Source organism: Gymnodraco acuticeps, unplaced genomic scaffold, assembly GCF_902827175.1.
Source record: "Gymnodraco acuticeps unplaced genomic scaffold, fGymAcu1.1, whole genome shotgun sequence".
Taxonomy (NCBI): domain Eukaryota; kingdom Metazoa; phylum Chordata; class Actinopteri; order Perciformes; family Bathydraconidae; genus Gymnodraco; species Gymnodraco acuticeps.
The window spans coordinates 402,240-421,159 of NW_022991154.1; the positions used below are offsets into that span (position 1 = coordinate 402,240).

The 18,920-nt window shown below is 38.7% G+C and overlaps 2 protein-coding genes across 3 annotated transcripts in view; both read left to right on the forward strand.

The window, feature by feature from the left end:
- Positions 1 to 2,491: 2,491 nt before the first annotated feature.
- Positions 2,492 to 10,982, forward strand: rpe65c (retinoid isomerohydrolase RPE65 c). 2 transcript variants are annotated; one of them, XR_004571160.1, is made up of 14 exons: positions 2,492 to 2,637; positions 3,685 to 3,767; positions 4,307 to 4,457; positions 5,021 to 5,128; positions 5,855 to 5,996; positions 6,240 to 6,387; positions 6,544 to 6,625; positions 6,801 to 6,933; positions 7,650 to 7,792; positions 7,877 to 8,006; positions 8,876 to 8,990; positions 9,115 to 9,241; positions 9,341 to 9,452; positions 9,681 to 10,982. XR_004571160.1 is itself a non-coding variant. In XM_034237300.1 (14 exons), exons 1-14 carry the CDS (start codon positions 2,627 to 2,629, stop codon positions 9,824 to 9,826), a joined length of 1,599 nt encoding a protein of 532 aa, XP_034093191.1. In that variant the 5' UTR covers positions 2,492 to 2,626; the 3' UTR covers positions 9,827 to 10,982. The 2 variants fall into 2 exon arrangements, 1 of the variants encoding a protein (XP_034093191.1); XM_034237300.1 differs by having other exon boundaries at positions 9,147 to 9,241.
- A 5,518-nt stretch (positions 10,983 to 16,500) lies between these two features.
- aspm (assembly factor for spindle microtubules) overlaps positions 16,501 to 18,920 on the forward strand; it is a 34,310-nt gene continuing 31,890 nt past the window's right edge. Inside the window, 3 exon segments of the mRNA XM_034237364.1 lie at positions 16,501 to 17,100; positions 17,319 to 17,462; positions 18,308 to 18,920. Coding sequence (XP_034093255.1) covers positions 16,825 to 17,100; positions 17,319 to 17,462; positions 18,308 to 18,920 — 1,033 coding nt within the window. The 5' untranslated portion in view covers positions 16,501 to 16,824.

An 18,920-nucleotide genomic window follows, 5' to 3' on the forward strand; every position in this document is an offset into this window, starting at 1 on the left:
TGTGTGTGTGTGTGTGTGTGTGTGTGTGTGTGTGTGTGTGTGTGTGTGTGTGTGTGTGTGTGTGTGTGTGTGTGTGTGTGTGTGTGTGTGTGTGTGTGTGTGTGTGTGACAGACAAACAAACTGCAGATTGCATTTTGGGAGATATAAATATGCAATTCTAAGGTCCCTGGTCCATATGGGAATAATTAGATTATAGATTTTTTAATTTATATAAATGATGACATTGGGAGCAGTGAAATGTCTTAACTGTTTTTATAGATATCACTAAAAAATGTTATACCATAGAATCTCAAGTTTTATTTGAAATGTGTTTTTATTCTTTTTTCTCTTTCTTGTCCTTTTTGGCTCTTTCTCTTCGTTCTGCTTTTAAAGCCATTTAACGGAACCATTTAAGGTTGTTTCGTAGAGATCTTGGATAAAGGGATCTCAGGTTTTTCATTTACAACTCTAGTTAGATTAAACTTCTTTCACAGTTTAGATTTGTATTACTGACATGTGTGTTTCACCTTGATCGCATCCCTGCATAGTTTATTGGATAAAGACATGTTTTGCACTGGATTAAGGAATTGCAAATAGCAAATCATCAGAATAGCTAATGTATACATATTGAATGCATTATAGACTCCCTTACGAAGGTTCCACCAAATACCTGTAATCGTTTGGGTAAACTGTTGCTACTGCTTCTGTCAACAACCATGTGAAGTGTTTTCTGAACTCCTACAGCATTTGATGTCAAAAGTGAAGTGGCTATTAGCTACTACTCTCTAAGGAGAGAAACTGGTCATCTATTCATTGATGAATGAGAACTTGTGGTAAACACAAGTGCTTATTAGAACCCTTATGTCAATTATCTGAGGATTTGTAACTCTACATTTCAAGCTATTCCTTTTTAATTTATGTTATATGAAGTATTAGTTCTACCATGATATGTTTGGTTTATTTACCTCAGATCGAAGTGTGTGTGTGTGTCACCGTATATGCATTCATCAGCAGTGTTTTATATTGTACACTTACACAGTTTTACCCTTTGTTTACTTTCTATTGTTTACTATGCAAACTCCTGGGAAATAAATGTTCAGCTGTTCTATTTATATGCCATAGTCCTGTTTCTATTTGCCGCCGTGTGTGAAAGCATGTGTTCGATGTAGGGCTGCAAAGTTAACCAACATTTGATAGAAATGTAGTGATGTGCAAAATCCTAATCGCAGTAAGCTCTATTTTTGTTTAAATGATAATGTAAAAAAAGATGTGAAAATATCAATTCTAAATAGAGGTTACTGGTGCTGAAGAGAAGTCTGGCCCAACAAACAGTAAAGATTAGATTTAAAAAATGTCCTGCGTTCAGATCCTCTGAAAAAGCACACTCTTATCATCAAGTGATCAATGGTTCATTCTCTTTATTTTATAAAGAAATAATTTCCAAATTTCAGTCATAACTGCAATCATTTCTTCCAAATCTTGCAGCCCTCGTACGATGTGACATAAATCCTGAAACATCAAGTATATTTGACCAGGCACTACACATGTGACTGGCTTTTGTTATTTCTACGTGTTGTTTACCAGCTTCATTGTTTAGGTTTGAGAGTCATTGGCAGTTCAAACCGAAACCAGGCAGGTTTAAGTAGATCAGTTTAATCTAATTATCATGAACAAAGTCACAGCAGGCTGGTGGAGCATAGGCCTAACACGCAAAGGCCTCAACAAAATACTACCTTTCACAGCGGCTGAATTCAAGATCCTTGTCAGGATTCAAATACTGTGCCCTTTTTGAAATTGTGCAGATTATTTGGAGTAAACAAGTCATGATTTCTGGAGAATTACATTTAATGTTGATCTTGAACATAGTGTTAAGGATTAATCCTCTGGGGACCATGAATGTCTACAAAAGTTAATGGCAAGCCAACCAGTAGTTATTGTACTTGTTTAGCTGTCACACACACTAGATGATCGATTGCTGCTCCTTTTAACTTCCTATTAATGCAACCATACCATTTAAGTTACCCCTTTAGTCTTCCATTCAACTTTCATTTATCAACATGACAGAGAACCAAAGAAACAGACAGGGTTAATCATTCACTCTCCCTGCCAGAGAAAACTGTTGCTCTTTCTCCCCCCTCAGAGCGAGCCAATTAAAATAGTTTGAGGGGTTTGTCCAGGCGGTCTGGAACTTATTAGACAGGATTCCTTCTACTTCCACAAACAATACCAGCACACTCTGCCTTTAAAAGCTGACTTTATTGGTTGGACCCTCATCATCGGCCTGTTTGTCAGTGTTTGTGCCCCCAGGTTGAGAAATACTTTGTTTCAAGGCCAAAAGAACATTCTGCATGGAGCCGATGGCCATGCGCCTGAAAGGAGCTGAGACAAAGCTGGCTTGTTTTGCTCTGGGTAAGACCAGAGGAGGAAGAGGGTAAAAAAAAGGGGGAGCAAAAGGCATGAAAGGAAACATGAAGGAGAGGAAGATGCAGAGGAAAAGAGGAGGGATTGGGGGAGGCAAGGTAGAATAGAAAAAGGGAGGAGGGGACCTCGTTTCCATCTCTCACCACAGGAAATGTGTGAGTGGTTTAAATGCAAGTCTGGTTTTGCAGGATACTTCTGAGTAACTGGTGAGGAACATTCAGCAGCATGGCCAGCCGGTGAGTGGAACTTTCTGTGTTTTTGTCCAATGTGTGAAGATTTAAACTGAAAGACAAAACTTTTAGAAATACCTTTCGTGGTCTAAATATATTGGTTCTTGGAAATGCAATAAGAGAAACCAGATTGTCAGTGACTCTTGTTGTTTTCCCTGAAAAATATTTGATGGTGAGTCTACTATGTCAAATGTTCCACTGGATTTGTTTTCCATTGAAAAGGTTGTTGCTGCAGCAGTGAGACACTTTCATTTGTTGCAGTCCAAACAGTGTAAGATTTTCCTTGCGGCTAAAGTCCTTTAATATTAAATGTATGGATTCAAGGAACATTGTTGAGATATGCAGTTGTATTCCGTTTACGTTAAATAAGACAAGAACGGGGGGGGAAACCCATTTATTTTACAATTGCCTTTTACATTGTTCTGAATTTACAGCAGGAGAAATATAAAGAGCACCAACAAAAATACCAGGGAATTTTCTAAACATAATATGGCCAGTATTTTTGACATAAAATATCGACATGAGAGAAACATTATCCATCTTTTACGAGATTATAGCATCAAGCAACTGTGACACAGAGTATGCCTCCTCTCCTTCCATCAGAGCCTGCCCTCTCAAGAGCAAACACCACTGTCTCCAAACACTGTTTGCTTTGCCTGTTTATCACCCCTGTGGTGTAAATCCCTTAACAGAGATGTTTAGCATTTCACACATAGCTAATTAAAATAGTAAAACAAAACAAAAGAGAAAAAAACATGATTGAAAACAGACCCAGGTATCAAGGTGAATGCTGGATAAATGAGTGGTAAAAACCAAACAAAGGAACCTGTAAATTGGGCAGCACAGAAACAAGGTATCAACAGTTGGCAGGACAATCTCACCACAGTATGCATTTCATTAGAAGCTTATAACACCACCAGAGTTAATGATATAACATTTCTGCAACTAAATGTGTAATACGACTAGATTTATATGCTATACATTTTGTTTTTTCACTAATTTACTTTTACTAGTAATTTTTTTTCAAATCAATATCTTTGTTTTCCTCTCCAGAGTGGAGCATCCTGCTGCAGGCTACAAGAAGATCTTTGAGACGGTGGAGGAGCTGAACGAACCTATTCCTGCCGAGATCAAGGGTAAGGAAGAGAGTGGGTTATCTACTTTTCTTTGGCATTTCTGCCTTAAGAGAAAGTCTAGAAAGAAAGACTCCAAGACATGTTCCAGAATAGCTTCCAAAAAGCCTGATTGATTTATATTTAAGGAATAGTTATAGTTATTTATCATATTTAATTTGTATCTTGGATTGTATCCTTAATTTGATTAATCTGTGTGAATCTGTGCTGTCCTGTTTTTCAATCTTACCCTGTTGCTGTTAAACTACTGAATGTCCCCAGGGGGATTAATAAAGGTCCATCTTATCTTAGTTCAACCTTTTGGCACATTTTGATTAAATGGTCTGTCCTATTCTGTGTTGTCCAAATCATATTGTAAGAAATATGACAAAAACTGTAGCTTTACCCGTTATATCTTGCTTGTTCAATCTGTACGAAAACACAATTGTGTTAATTTATTTGTAAGGGTATTTATGTACTGGATTCACGTGTCAATTGTGTCTGTGTGCGTGTGTCTGTGTGTCTGTGTGTCTGTGTGCGTGTGTCTGTGTGTCTGTTCACAGGTGTCATACCGTCATGGCTGGGCGGCAGTCTTCTCCGGATGGGTCCAGGTCTTTTTGAGGTGGGAGATGAGCCTTTCCACCATCTGTTTGATGGACAGGCTATGATTCACAAGTTTGACCTGAAGGACGGTCAGGTGACCTACTACAGGAAGTAAGAACACTTCTCATTACCTTTCCAAATCAGGGAAAAAAGCACATCTTTTAACCAATACGTTCTTTCTCTACATAAAAAATATATATAAATCTGAAATCCCAACCTGAAGAAAGCTCTCTGTCGCTACATTTGGGTTATAGCCATCTGATTAAAGGCTTTCTAACTTTTTGCCAGACCTTTCTTTTAAATTGTTTTGTTCCTGAGAGAAAAACCCTTTCAATGTACTTGTTTGTACTTCCCAGCACTCTAGACCTTCATTTTATAGATCTAAATCCAGACGCAGATCTTTTATGGCATCTGATTTCTGTTCATGCAGTTTTGTGCAGCCAAATAAAAAAGCTGACAGTAAATTCCTCCAAACAGGAATGTTGCAAGGGAGGAGACAACAACAATACTCAGCTGCAGACCACAAGCCTTCATCCAACTCTAATAGTTTTGTCTACCTAGCAGAATCAGTAATGTGCTTTGTGAAATTCCAAAACTACATTGACAGTTTGATTAATAGACCAGAAATGTCTCGTGAGGTATGATATGTGCATGATATGTGTTTCTCTTCTCAGGTTTATCAAGACAGATGCGTATGTTCGTGCCATGACAGAGAACAGAATAGTCATCACTGAGTTTGGCACAGCAGCCTACCCAGACCCCTGCAAAAACATCTTCTCCAGGTAACCCCGAAACCACATACTGTAGGTGCTCTGCCTAATGTATGAAGCCAAGTGTGTTAAAGGAACACAGGTGACCTTTTGGGTGATATGCTCACTTGCTGCATTGATTGAGAGTTAGATTTATTTTTATTAGTCATATTATTGAACATGTTAGAAACAAAACAAACAATAATAATAATAATTATTATAACAAAGATAAACGAATAAAAAGAAAACGTTCAAGGTATAAAATAATAGATAAATAATAGTTTCAGTTTAGATAAAGTTGCACAGTATTTCAGCTCATCAGATGATGATGTTAACTACTTTAATATTTGTCAACAGCTAGTTGTCTTAACATTTGATGGTACATTCTTGTTAGTAAAATTGTTTATGAACATTTCACATTTCTTCCATGTTTAACCCATAGTACCTTAAATGTTCTCAATGAATTCGTCTTTTTTTTAGCCCATATTCTAGCTCCTATAATGTTAATAAATGGTTGTATTCTAAGTTTATCAAGATATTAAACTGAGCATTTTGTTTTTTTTATCTGTTGGTTGGACAACAAAGCAGTTTAAAAATGGCAAACTGGTGTCATGGTAGTAGTAATGCTAATTTATTTGTACTAATTTCTGATCTTTTATGGCCCAACAAAAAATCTATATACTGTATTATGATAAAACATCCAATGGCTCAAAATACTGTTTTAATATTTTAACAAAATATTGCCTTGTTTCTGTTTAGATTCTTCACTTATTTCAGAGGCATTGAGGTGACTGATAACTGCATGGTGAACATCTATCCAGTCGGTGAAGACTTCTATGCCGTCACAGAGACAAATTTCATCACTAAGGTTGATCCTGATTCGCTGGAGACTTTGAAGAGGGTGAGAGCTGATTGGTTTACATCTTGCTGAATCAGAAACAGATAACACTAAAGAAACAACACAACTAGTACCAAGTCTTACTTCAGTCAATCTTTTCAATTTAAATGTTTTGGTGCTACAGAATTTTTTTATTTGAGTAATTATGTGTTTATATAATTGTTGATAGACTTATAAATGATGACGTCATGCTTTATAAAAATGACTCTCCAATTATGTCCTGTCTTGTGTACATATTTGTATTAGGTTGACTTATGTAAGTACCTCTCAGTGAATGGGTTGACAGCCCATCCCCATATTGAAGCAGATGGTACAGTCTATAACATCGGCAACTGCTTTGGAAAGAACTTGAGTCTGGCTTATAACATCGTCAAGATCCCACCTGCTCAGAAAGGTGACTTTTGTACCACATTGAAACTGTCATCCGATTGATTGTGAGTGATTTTAAATGGACCTTCTTCTTTATGAGCTGGAGTAAAATTGTAGTTCATCATATGCACCCACTCACTACAGAATGATAACATCACCCACTGCAACTGTGTGTTTTCAGATGGGTCGGATCCCCTGGAGAAATCCCAGGTTGTTGTTCAACTACCCAGCAGTGAGAGGTTAAAACCCTCCTACGTACACAGGTACCGACTTCATTTATCAAGATCAATACACAATACATCATATTCATCATAATCTGAGCTTTGCATCTGTACTTGTTTTGCACTAACCAAACACATTAACTCAGTTTTGTTTCTATGAACCCTGTGGAAGTTGAAAACTGCTGCTTATGGATTTGTTTTGTCTATCTCTCTGTAGCTTTGGTATGACAGACAACCACTTTGTGTTTGTGGAGCAGCCGGTAAAAATCAACCTGCTCAAGTTCCTGTCGGCTTGGAGCGTCAGAGGGGCGACATACATGGACTGTTTTGAATCCAACGAAAGCATGGGGGTAAGCAAGGGGTGGCGCAAGAGGGTGGTGGTAAGAAGCTTGTGAACCATGAATGGATTACAGACTCAGGGGCCTTTGGATGAGACCGTCAGCATGAAGTGTTAACATTTGTTGGTGGTCAAACACAACCACAAAGAGGAGCAAAAAAGAGACGGATGAGAACAAAAAACAGCTACTGGGAGATGCAGAACAACTACAAAGTGACCCAAAATTATAAGACTGATAATGAAGGACTGAAAAGAAGAGCAAAATGACAGAAAAGGCAAAAAACAAACATACGCAATGCAAAATGACCAAAAACAGACACAAACTAGCACAAAGGGAAATCAAACTACCACAAAAATCCAAAATGAACAGAAATTGTAGCAAAATTACCATAAAGATACACATAACTACCACAAAAAGTTGCTAAACCACCACGAAAAGGCACAAAATGATACGAAAACACCACAAGGACATGCAGCTGTGCAGCTGATTTGTTTCTCTTTCAGTCTTGGTGTCTCTATGCAGTAGGAGTGATGGAGCAACTGTTACATGTCTGTGTTCAGGAACCCATTGTCTTATAATCATTCAAGGGATGTTGTATATTTTGACTTTTGGAGGTAGGAAGGGAAGTGTGTATAGTTACATGGGACTGTGCCTGTGCATGTGCATCTTTGTTCATACAGTATGTTGACGTATGTGTCTCTTCATGTATTTGTGTTTGTGTGCTATAGACATGGTTTCACTTGGCCACTAAGGACCCAGCTGAATATTTGAGCAGCCACAAGTTCAGAACATCAGCTTTCAACATCTTTCACCATATCAACGCCTACGAGGATGAGGGCTTCATCGTGGTTGACCTCTGCACGTGGAAAGGGTGAGTGTGAGCGTGTCTGTATAGGTTTATACCAATCGTATAATTAATTGTGTCATAATGAAATATCTCTGTGTTTTTTTGCAGTCATGACTTTGTGTACGACTACCTGTACCTGGCCAACATAAAGCAGGAGTGGGAGGAAGTGAAGAAAGCTGCGATGAGAGCTCCTCAGCCTGAGGTCCGACGATATGTACTGCCACTGGATATACACAAGGTGGGTAATGGTAATGTTAATGAACTTGAATTTGTGTGGAGGTGTTCTTTTAAAAGTAGTCTTAACTGGTCATACATTTCATAAAATGTACAAACTATTAAATTGTCTGATCAGTTTTTTGGACAATGCTTGATTGGTGTTTAAAATCTTTTATCAAAGCTAATAAATTATTTTGAACTCACTTCATGAAAATATAATTGTAATTTCCTACAGTAAATGCAAACATTTTGAATGTATTAATGTCCTAAACATAGAATAAAAATAAAATTGTATTAAAATAGCTCCATATGAGAGGCAAATCTGAAGTATAGTTGTGTTGCTTCGTACCAATTTAACTGATAATAGTACCGATAAAGAGAAAGATTTACACTATACACACATTTCAACCAAACAGAATAATGATAAGGTGAACAGAAGACATTACAAAAGTTGAAAGCCTGAGGTTAGCACAGCTAGCTAGGTTAGCAGTCAGCTAAACATAGAAAAAAGTAATTTTCCTAAACCAAAAACCACAAAACAGCTGTAACAATAACAACACTTAGGCTACAGCCCTTACAGATATTGCTCCAAATTGGCATTTAAGGAGTAGATAACAAGATGCCTGGTAATATAGGCCCAGACAAAGATCTGACAAAAATAGTGGATGTCGTTGTCAGTCAGCTGTTGCTACTAGCAACAGCATGTTCAACTGAAACTAACTGCTGAGCTAGCTTTGTTAGCAACTTTTTCTGGATAAGTGTTTTACCCAGTTAGACTTTTCACATAAAGCACACAGTTCTCACACTATACTGTATAAAATACCCCCTCAGAGTAGACTGTTTGTGTGTATGTGTGTACATCCATTTGTGTTTGCTTTCATGTGTGTTCAGGAGGAGCAGGGAAAGAATCTGGTGTCTCTTCCCTACACCACAGCAACTGCTGTTCTTAACAGCGATGGCACCATTTGGCTCGAGCCTGAAGTCCTCTTCTCTGGACCAAGACAGGGTAACACATACAGACAAACTAAGCATTTCACACCAGTAAAAGGGTTTTAAATGTATCTTCAGGGATCATTCTTGCTCTTAAAATCATGACAAAACAAAATTGTGATCCAACTAACTTTTTTCAGATGCTGCCACCTTCTTTTTGTCATTTTCTCAGCCTTTGAGTTTCCCCAGATAAACTACTCTCTGTGTAGTGGGAAGAAATATTCATTTGCGTACGGTCTGGGACTCAACCACTTTATCCCTGACAGGGTAAGGAGTGCTTTCATAATTCACAGAATGAATTTTGATGATGATAATGATTTTTTTTGGTGATCAAGATTTCGGGTGTTTATTGTTGTCTTGCTGTAGATAGTCAAGCTGAATGTACAGACCAAAGAGACCTTGGTGTGGCAGGAGGAGGACTGTTACCCATCCGAGCCGCTGTTTGTACCAACACCTGGAGCCACAGAGGAAGACGATGGTACGACACACATAATTATACTGACATGTAATCTGAAGGAAACAAAAGTTGTTCTCTTAAAATCAATTATTTTGATATCTCTACCAGTGAACCCTTTCATATCTCAAAAATATGCCTGATCAAAAATGTAATTTATACTGTATTCAAACCTCATCCCTAGATTTATTTAATACCTAATCCTGACCATGTCTGAAATTGGAAACTCAAATGTTTTACTATGTGTTCCAGGTGTGCTGCTGAGCATCGTGGTGAAGCCGGGTGCAGAGAGACCGGGCTTCCTGCTGGTGCTGGATGCCGTGAAACTCACAGAGCTGGCACGGGCCGAGGTCAACATCATCATACCCGTGACCCTCCACGGCCTGTACAAACCGTGACTCCAACATTCGACCTATAAAACCCAAGACACGTCCTTATGTACAGCACAACGCCTTCACTTTCCTGCCAGCACACTACATTTGTAACTAGTAGACATGGATCCACAAAGTAGCTTTTTTTGGCATTGAATTAAAACATAATTTGTGTAACCATGCCATTGGGACCTGATAAAACAAATTACATTTACGATGTTGTTAAATAGAATGGAATTAATGTTTTTTCCACCCTTTGGTGCAAACTGGCTCACAATTTAACAGTATCTTTTAGCTGGTGGAGTGACTGTGTACAGAGAGTTTACTTAAAAAATAATTACTGCATGTTGTGTATGAGTTTATGTAAAGCAGGTGCCATGTACAAACACAATATTTAAAACATTTATTTAAAAAGCTGGTTGCATAATTTGCTTCTTTATAGTATACAAATAAAAACACAATACAACTTTTTTTTATTTCATAGAGCAGATTTATATCATTTAGAGAGGTAACTTCTGGGATAAGATAGATTGATAGAAAGATGGATCTACTTTAGTCATCCCAAATTGGGAAATATTTTGTTACAGAAACAATAATGTGTTCAGACATTAAAATTAAAAGGCGGACAAAAAGTATTAAAATAATAAAATAAAAACAATAAACAGCAGGTATATATACATATCTACAGTAGAATGGACATGAACCACACATAATACTCAATATATAATGTTCAAGTTAAGTTAGACTGTTCTATAAAATACTATACTACAGCAACAGTAATATAGACTTACGTATACTTGTGATAATACATTTGCATAGAAGAATATATATATTTCTGTATATCCTACTAAATTATCCAGAAAAAAACGTAGTAAGGACATGCGTAATGAGTAATACAGCTCCTGTGTAACTGTTGTTACAATTGTTGTGTTTACAGGTTCTTGTGCTGCCCCCAAGTGGCTAAATCAATTAATGCATGTTAAAGGAGATCATCTCTTGCTAATTTTAAAAGTTTCTACCAGCTCTATAAAAAGGGTTTGGCTCATTGGGGTGGGCAATGAAATGATTTTTGTATCCACTGTACACTGTCCATGTGGACATCTTTGTATTCAGAATGTGCAATGAATGATTGTCAATTTGTGTTCAAAGTATACAATTAAATATGTTACTGCTCTGATTTCAATTATAGGACATGTGTAATCAAAACATAATACCTTTATATAACTAGGAAATTATGGAAATTTAAAAAATACCCTAAAAGGGAGTTTAGAGAAAAAAATACAGTAAAACAATATAAATCGTAAAATAGAATAAAAGTAAAGTGTATATGTTAAAGGTCCCATGTCATGCTTTTCTGGTTATTACCCGTCCCCTTGTGTGTTATGTAGCTTTTTCTGCATGTAAACGGTCTGCAGAGTCACATACCCTCAAAGTACACCCTGTAGCAAGTAAAACACAGAAAAGACCTGTCTATGCTGCCCCAGAACGCCTCGTTGGGGATTTCTCTTTTTCCATTGTTTACTTCTTGGGAATAGTGACGTATTTCGGGTATAGTGACGTTACGTCCACGGAGCCGTTACGTTTGGACCAATCCGTGGACTTCCTCACACAAACACACACACACACACACACACACACACACACACACACACACACACACACACACACACACACACACACACACACACACACACACACACACACACACACACACATACACACACACACACACACGGCGGCAGGGACGTGCACAGACATTTTGGGGGGCAGGAGCTCAAGTGAGAAAGAGGGCACTTCCAATAATCATTTATAATTTTTTTTATTAAAACTAAAAGTTAAATATAGTTGCACATCTCTGACTTACTGACCAATTTATTTTAATACCCTCACACTCATACAATTGTTTAATACTCAACAGAATTCTACAAAATAATCAGCTGACGCAGAGACAATAGTCTTCTTTAGTATTCACTACGCACAAGAGCAGACAACAAACTAGTAAAATAATACTTATTAAATGAGCAGCCAACAATCAAAATTATGAAGTTACTGTTTAAGGACATTACAGGCAAAAATATCTTTATGTCTGAATTCATAGATAAAGCTAATCTGCATTTAAACATAACATTTCAGGGGGGAAATACTGACTTGACGCAAGTAACTATCTGGGGAAGTTGTGGTGATGTGTTTTTAAAAAAAAAACATTTTAGTTTTATCCTTTTCACCTTGGTAACTTCATGCAAATTAACGCATTTTAATTAGGCCTAGTTAACGCCAATTTGCATATCAATGTGGTGATTGTGATGACGTTATTAGATACACATTTTACTGTATTCACCTTTAGTGTCTCCCCTTAAGTTCAGTACATTAGCCTGTATGCCCATGATAAAATGCCTTAGCTAAACCTTGAGCTAACTTATCCATTAGCTAGTAGCCTACCCTAGTTAACTATATTTGTTTTTGTCTTTTAGCTAATTAGCTGTAAACTCGAAGCACTGGCAGTTTAGTAATTTGTTGTTGCGAGCGACTAAATTGATCCTACCGATATCAATCATGCGAGTTGCAGTCACGTGGGCGCTGGGCTCGCGCGGACTATCTGACGTAATGATTTCCTAATCTTTTCTGTGCCTTTGCCGGTCGTTTTCCCAGTTTTGTGTGTGTTTCGCAGGTTTATCGCTCGCTGTTCAATTGGGTCGCCAGCCAACCTCTGGTCTCAGACCCTAATAAAGCACCCCATAAAAAGCGCACTTTCTCTGGAGGAAGAAACAGGGCAGGGGCTCAAGCCCACTTATGTGTGCACGTGCCTGCTCGGCGGGACGTTGCGAGGCTCGCTGCTGCAAGGAGCGGGCACTAGTGATGGGAATTATGGCTCTTTGAAGGGAGCCGGATCTGACTCCGTTCCTTTGCGAGAGCCGTTCAAAAGAGCCGTTTTTTTTTTAAAGGGGGCGGGGTTAATAGGTTTATCACAGGGAGGGGGGGCAGGAGCGCCTCCAACAAGCCGTTTAGGACAGAGAGTAGGCTTGTTTGAGACAAGCAAGACCTGCGCAGACCTGCGCAGTTGCGATCAACGTCTTGCTAGTGCGTTGCATGATGGTTAGTCATTTTGTCCGACTTGCTCTGGAGGCCCGCCCACATGAGACTTTGAAATTTCGCGGGACAAAGACGCCCGCAGCCTTGAGAGCGAGGCGAGGCGAGTTGGCGCAGTTGCTCTCCACGGGCTGCGGAAGCGAAATGCTTGATGGGAAACGGCTCGCTGGTATCTCGAGCTGAGCGCTCATTGGTGGTTTTTACCACGTGCTGCTGATGAAACTCTCCAATTGGCTGGCAAAAGTTTGTTGTTGTTTTGTGTCAGTTTTACGTCGCCACATCCATTCCCATTTTTCATCATTGTTCCACAATGTTTATCATCATGAAATTAATATCTATATATTTGATACTATACTGCTTACCGTTTTCATACTTTATATATCTTAGCATATTCATACACACTGTTCATACTGCTCTCAGGCTGCTGTGTATATATAGTGTATTCATACCCCTCACTGTTTATTCATCATTCAATTCATTCTATATGTTATTCTGTAGATTGTGTACATTACTTTTCACTTTACTGCTTGTTGCACCTGGTTAGAAGCTAAACTGCATTTCGTTGTCTCAGTACCTGTAATCTGTGCAATAACAATAAAGTTGAATCTAATCTGGAGCAGGAACAAATGTATTTACTTAGTACATATATGACATTAACGATTAAACACATGTGTGCATTCTTTATAAATGCAAACCGAGTCAAGCCGACTCCGGAGGTGGCGGTATGCACCTTAAAGTTGTTTGCAATCCGCCAAAAAACCGAGAGAAGAAGAAGAAGACGAAGCCGACTCCGAGCATGGACTCCAAGCCTACTAGGCTTGTTTGAGACGCGTTGCTGCTCGCCTCGAAAGTAGACGAGAATAGCCGATCGCAGCCGGGGGAGGTCTCAAAAAGCTCGCCTGAAGTCGGACAGCTCGGAGTCCATGCTCGGAGTCGGCTTCGTCTTCTTCTTCTTCTCTCGGTTTTTTGGCGGATTGCAAACAACTTTAAGGTGCATACCGCCACCTCCGGAGTCGGCTTGACTCGGTTTGCATTTATAAAGAATGCACACATGTGTTTAATCGTTAATGTCAGATATGTACTAAGTAAATACATTTGTTCCTGCTCCAGATTAGATTCAACTTTATTGTTATTGCACATATTACAGGTACTGAGACAACGAAATGCAGTTTAGCTTCTAACCAGGTGCAACAAGCAGTAAAGTGAAAAGTAATGTACACAATCTACAGAATAAAATATAGAATGAATTGAATGATGAATAAACAGTGAGGGGTATGAATACACTAGATATACACAGCAGCCTGAGAGCAGTATGAACAGTGCTATATATGCTAAGATATATAAAGTATGAAAACGGTAAGCAGTGCAAGTATAGTATAAAATATATGGATATTAATTTAATGATGATAAATATTGTGGAACAATGATGAAAAATGTGAATGGAAGTGGCGACGTAAAACTGACACAAAACAACAACAACATTTTGCCCAGCCAATTGGAGAGTTTCATCACCAGCACGTGGAAAAAACCACCAATGAGCGCTCAGCTCGAGATACCAGCGAGTCGTTTCCCATCAAGCATTTCGCTTCCGCAGCACGTGGAGAGGAACTGCGCCGCCTCGCCGCGCCTCGCTCTCAAGGCTGCGGGCGTCTTTGTCCCGCGAGATTGCAACGTCTCATGTTGGCGAGCCTCCAGAGCAAGTCGGACAAAATGACTAACCATCATGCAACGCACGAGCAAGACGTTGATCGCAACTGCGCAGGTCTGCGCAGGTCTCGCTTGTCTCAAATAAGCCTAGTGATTACATATACTATGCAGAGATGCTGTATGAGAAACCAATGTGAGTTTGGAAAATTGCACAATATATATGTATTTGAGTATACCTCAACAATGGAATTATGATCAGTAGAAATGGCCATGGGACCTTTAATATAAAACATGCAGGTATGAATAATGATTAATAATTGATTAAAAAGCACAATAAATGTTCTCTTGCAGACAGACTGTTAGCTGCCTGCTGGCCAGTGAGTCTTTTAAAGAGCTGCTACAAATGATAATTGTATGACTTTTAGGATGTTGTTGAGTCATTCTACAGAAAAGGTGGAATCTGGGTGATACAAATCTGCTGAAATATATTCCTTCTAAACACATCTAAAACCTGTTAAATAGCAATAACTAACTCTTAACTTGATTAATCCACATCAGAGCTTAAAGTATTTTTATTATTTGTATACATTATACAAAGCTTAATTATATAGGAACATCACTGGTGTTACGTGTTACCAGGAAGAAGAGTAACACCAGTGACGGTAACACCAGTGACAATTTGGAGAAAACACTACAATTTTAACAAAATTGCTGCCATGTGTCAGACCAAATGTGGCTTCAGTCAATATCAAAATCGTTTAACTCTTCAATACAATACATTTTCCCATTTAAATGTTCACCCCTAGGGCTATGCAATGAGTAACACTAATGACAGACTTGAAAGACGCACGTAACATTTGAAGATAAAATGACACCTTTAACAAACAAAGTAAGAAGTATCTTACTTTCCTTATGTCTTTGTCCACTGCACTGCCTCAAATGATCTCTTGTTACAGGAGGCACGTCAGAGACATTACTTCAAAAATAAAAGCGTTTTGTGTAGCAGTAACACTAATGACGTAATTCTGGGTGACTGACATTATGATTTTTTTTTACCATTTCAGTGTTATATTTAATGTATGTAATGTTATGTAAATATGAATGAGATTTATTTATTGAAAAAAATATATTTTAAATGAAAACTATAGGCTCCACTTCCATGTATGATCAAAGACAATCTCTATTTATTCAACATATATAATGAATGTGAGTATTAGGTCAACGTAATGTATTTTGGTGACAGTACTTCCACCTTTTCTGTAGAATGACCCTGTTACGGTTGTTACGCATTTCCCAAAAGGTATAGTTTGGATGTAAGAGTAGGCTACAACACAACTTATCCATAGTAGGTTTATAAATATTGCAGTTATCTTGACCCTTTGAATTGGAAATCAACACGTTTTGGAGCTACATTAATAACGTTAACGGTAAAGGTGTCATTGCTAATTTCTGCTATTAAGGAGATAGGAGACGGCCGTGACCTAACTAACCATACGATCACTGCGAGATGTTCGACTGGCCAGGTGGCACTTCTGGTGGTGACAGGCTGTAGGCTACTACTACTCTCATATAAAAGTGAACATTTCGTTCTTTCAGAATTCTGAGCCACTTCGAATATTAATTTTATATTATTCTTTTATTTGCATCAACACGTTTAGTTATATTTTGAATGAGACATAACCGAAATAAGAAATCGTGGAAATAAAGTGCACATTTGAAGATCGTATTAGTTTGCAGATCCCTTACTCAAAAGTAAAATGAAGGACCGTCATCTGGTTCAGAGGCTCCCCCGGAAGGGGAGGGACTTCGCCACACATTACATCATTATACTGATCTTAAATCTTAGTTTTGGTTCTAAGCATTACTTTCAGTGCAACGGGAAATTAATAGCATAAATCAGAGCATAGATTAGCCTTTGACTTTAGTTAACTCGAACTAAATAACATTAGAGTGAGATATCTTCGTTTATTGTATTTGGAAATGTGAGCGTGGCCTGGGCAGTTACAAAATGTAGCTGATATCTGATTGGCCAATAGCTTTGTATTCATATGGATTTGAACTATCCTCTTTACCCATTGGACAATAGTAGCCATCCCTCGCGTATCATTGGCGGATTTACACCACGCCGAATTTCAAACCGTCATTCAGCGTGTTTTGGAAGGAAGGGTGATTTAACGTTTTCTAGTCAACATTAGTGTCAGCTCGTCAGCTCACATGGTAGACGTTTTAAAACGTAAAACTAACTGCGTTTGTAGCTAGACATTAGCTACTGCTACTGTATCTCATCTTTCATGGCTGAAACGGATAATTCAGCATGGAAAGGATTTCTGGACTCCAGTCCGGTAAAGCGAGCCGACGCTAACAAGGAGAACGATGTTCCAGTTTTGGTTTTAACCCTGTTTTCAAAGGCTCCTTTTGTGACTTTTGGAAATGTAAAGTTGGGCACCTCAAAGTCGGCTGTTCTGCGTATTGAGAACCCAATAGCGGATTCAGAAGCGGAGGTTACAATTGAAAAGATCCCTGCAAGTAAAGGATTTTCTGTGGAATACAGGACTTTCACGATTCAGGTAAGTTATGTTCTCAGTTAACGTTAGCTTTTCTCTGCACGAATGGATACAACTCCCATGTCTCAAGAGTTGTACGCTCTGGAGCTTCGTTGTGCCAAGTTAACATATTGTATCTCTGCTATCCATCGTTAACGTTTTCCCAGTAGGATACATCGATCGATATAGACTAAATGTTGTTTCATTGAATGATCATGTTCCCCTGTGCTTTGTGTTTGCAGCCCGAGGACTCATTCAATTTGAACGTAACATGGACTCCATCAGAAGAAGGTGGAATAAGGGAGCTCATCGTCTTCAGTGCCAATGGGATCCTCAAACAACAGGCTGTACTGCTGGGGAGAGCAGAAGCACCGAGAAAGAAAAAGGTAAATGTAGAGCTGTATCGGTGATTACAAATGTATCAAATGGGCTCCGGATATTCGGTAGTAGTCAGCAGCGAATAATCGGCGGGGGCGGGATGGGGTAGTAAGTAATAACCGCTTCAATACGTGTATTTCGGTTTATTCACGGCATTCATTTTGTTATTCTACAGTATTACTATTATATTATTATTATTATAGTAGTACTATTGTTGTTTTATAGTTATTTGTTAATGTGTATAACCCAATTTCGTGTTCTTTGAAATTGAAAGGGATATTGCATTGTGTTTGTTACTTTCGTTGCAGTTGTATAGTCTTAAGAGTAATTTGGCTTGGCTTCCTATTTTGTATGGACATGCTTTTATTTTTGAAGGAGAGTTAGCTGTTGACAGGAAGTTGTTGTTGCTATGGAAACAACTTGACGGAGATTAACAGAGAAAAAGTAATATCTACATATTACAACGGAGAAAGTAAACGATAATGTTTATGGCTAAGTGTTAGCACCCCCCGAAGAGGCACAAGCTCTTACATTGATATTGGAGTTTTCAATACATTCAATTTGACAGCCGCAGTGCCAAAAAAAAACGAAGAAAAAAACCGAATATCCTTATAACGAAATTGAAACCCGAATAGTACTCCAACGAACGGATAATCCGGTACAGCCCAACGAACGGATAATCGGGTACAGCCCTACAATAATGTTTAAAAAGAAATGCATGCAAGTCAACAGTCCTGATTTTCCTAGTTGGTCATTTTGTTAAACAGTGAACAACTTTTTGAAACGGTTTCATCACGTAGTTTTCATTCTGACATGATAAATAAAAAATGTTGGTTGTTTTTTTGTGTTTCAGAAAAGCTTATGGGACACAATCAAAAACAAAAGGGACGGTGAAAACGTAAGCGTACCCAGGAGAAACAAAACGGATCAGCCACTGAAGATGGCAGCCAACAAAACCTTCCAAGTGTCTCGAAAGTCACTGTACAAGCGGGAAAAGCCACGTAGCCCTCTTGCTGCTCTCAATAAGGGCGAAGCTGTCAGAGAGCGGTCCCTCTCCAAGCCTACTCCAATGGACGAATACTTTCAGAAATCAGAGGAGCAGAAGGCCTATAATTTGTCTGACCAGGAGAATATCGATTTTCTTCAGAAGGACTCTCCTCTTGTCCTACTCGTCCCAGCCGGGAAGCTGGTGGACTCTGGCAACATGTCTGCTAGTCCACATCTGCAGGTGGGCAAACCCGAATATAGAGATCTAACCAAGATGCTCAACAAGACACTGTCACCTATCGGGACACTGGAGATGTTTAAGAAGTGTATGCCAAGTATTCAGTCCAACAGCCCACTTTCTGCTGACAGTGGGTTAACTGGAACCCCAGTTCCCTCTTTGAAAGACGCACTTGCCCTCATTGACTCAGATCTAACCAGAATGAACACCAGTCCTAGAGACACAAGTTCAAGCTGTGGAT

Coding starts and splice junctions, on each gene's coding strand:
- rpe65c (XM_034237300.1), top strand. Junction 4,458..5,020: donor CAGGTGACCTACTACAGGAA/GTAAGAACACTT, acceptor TTCTCTTCTCAG/GTTTATCAAGACAGATGCGT. Junction 9,453..9,680: donor AGCCACAGAGGAAGACGATG/GTACGACACACA, acceptor TATGTGTTCCAG/GTGTGCTGCTGAGCATCGTG.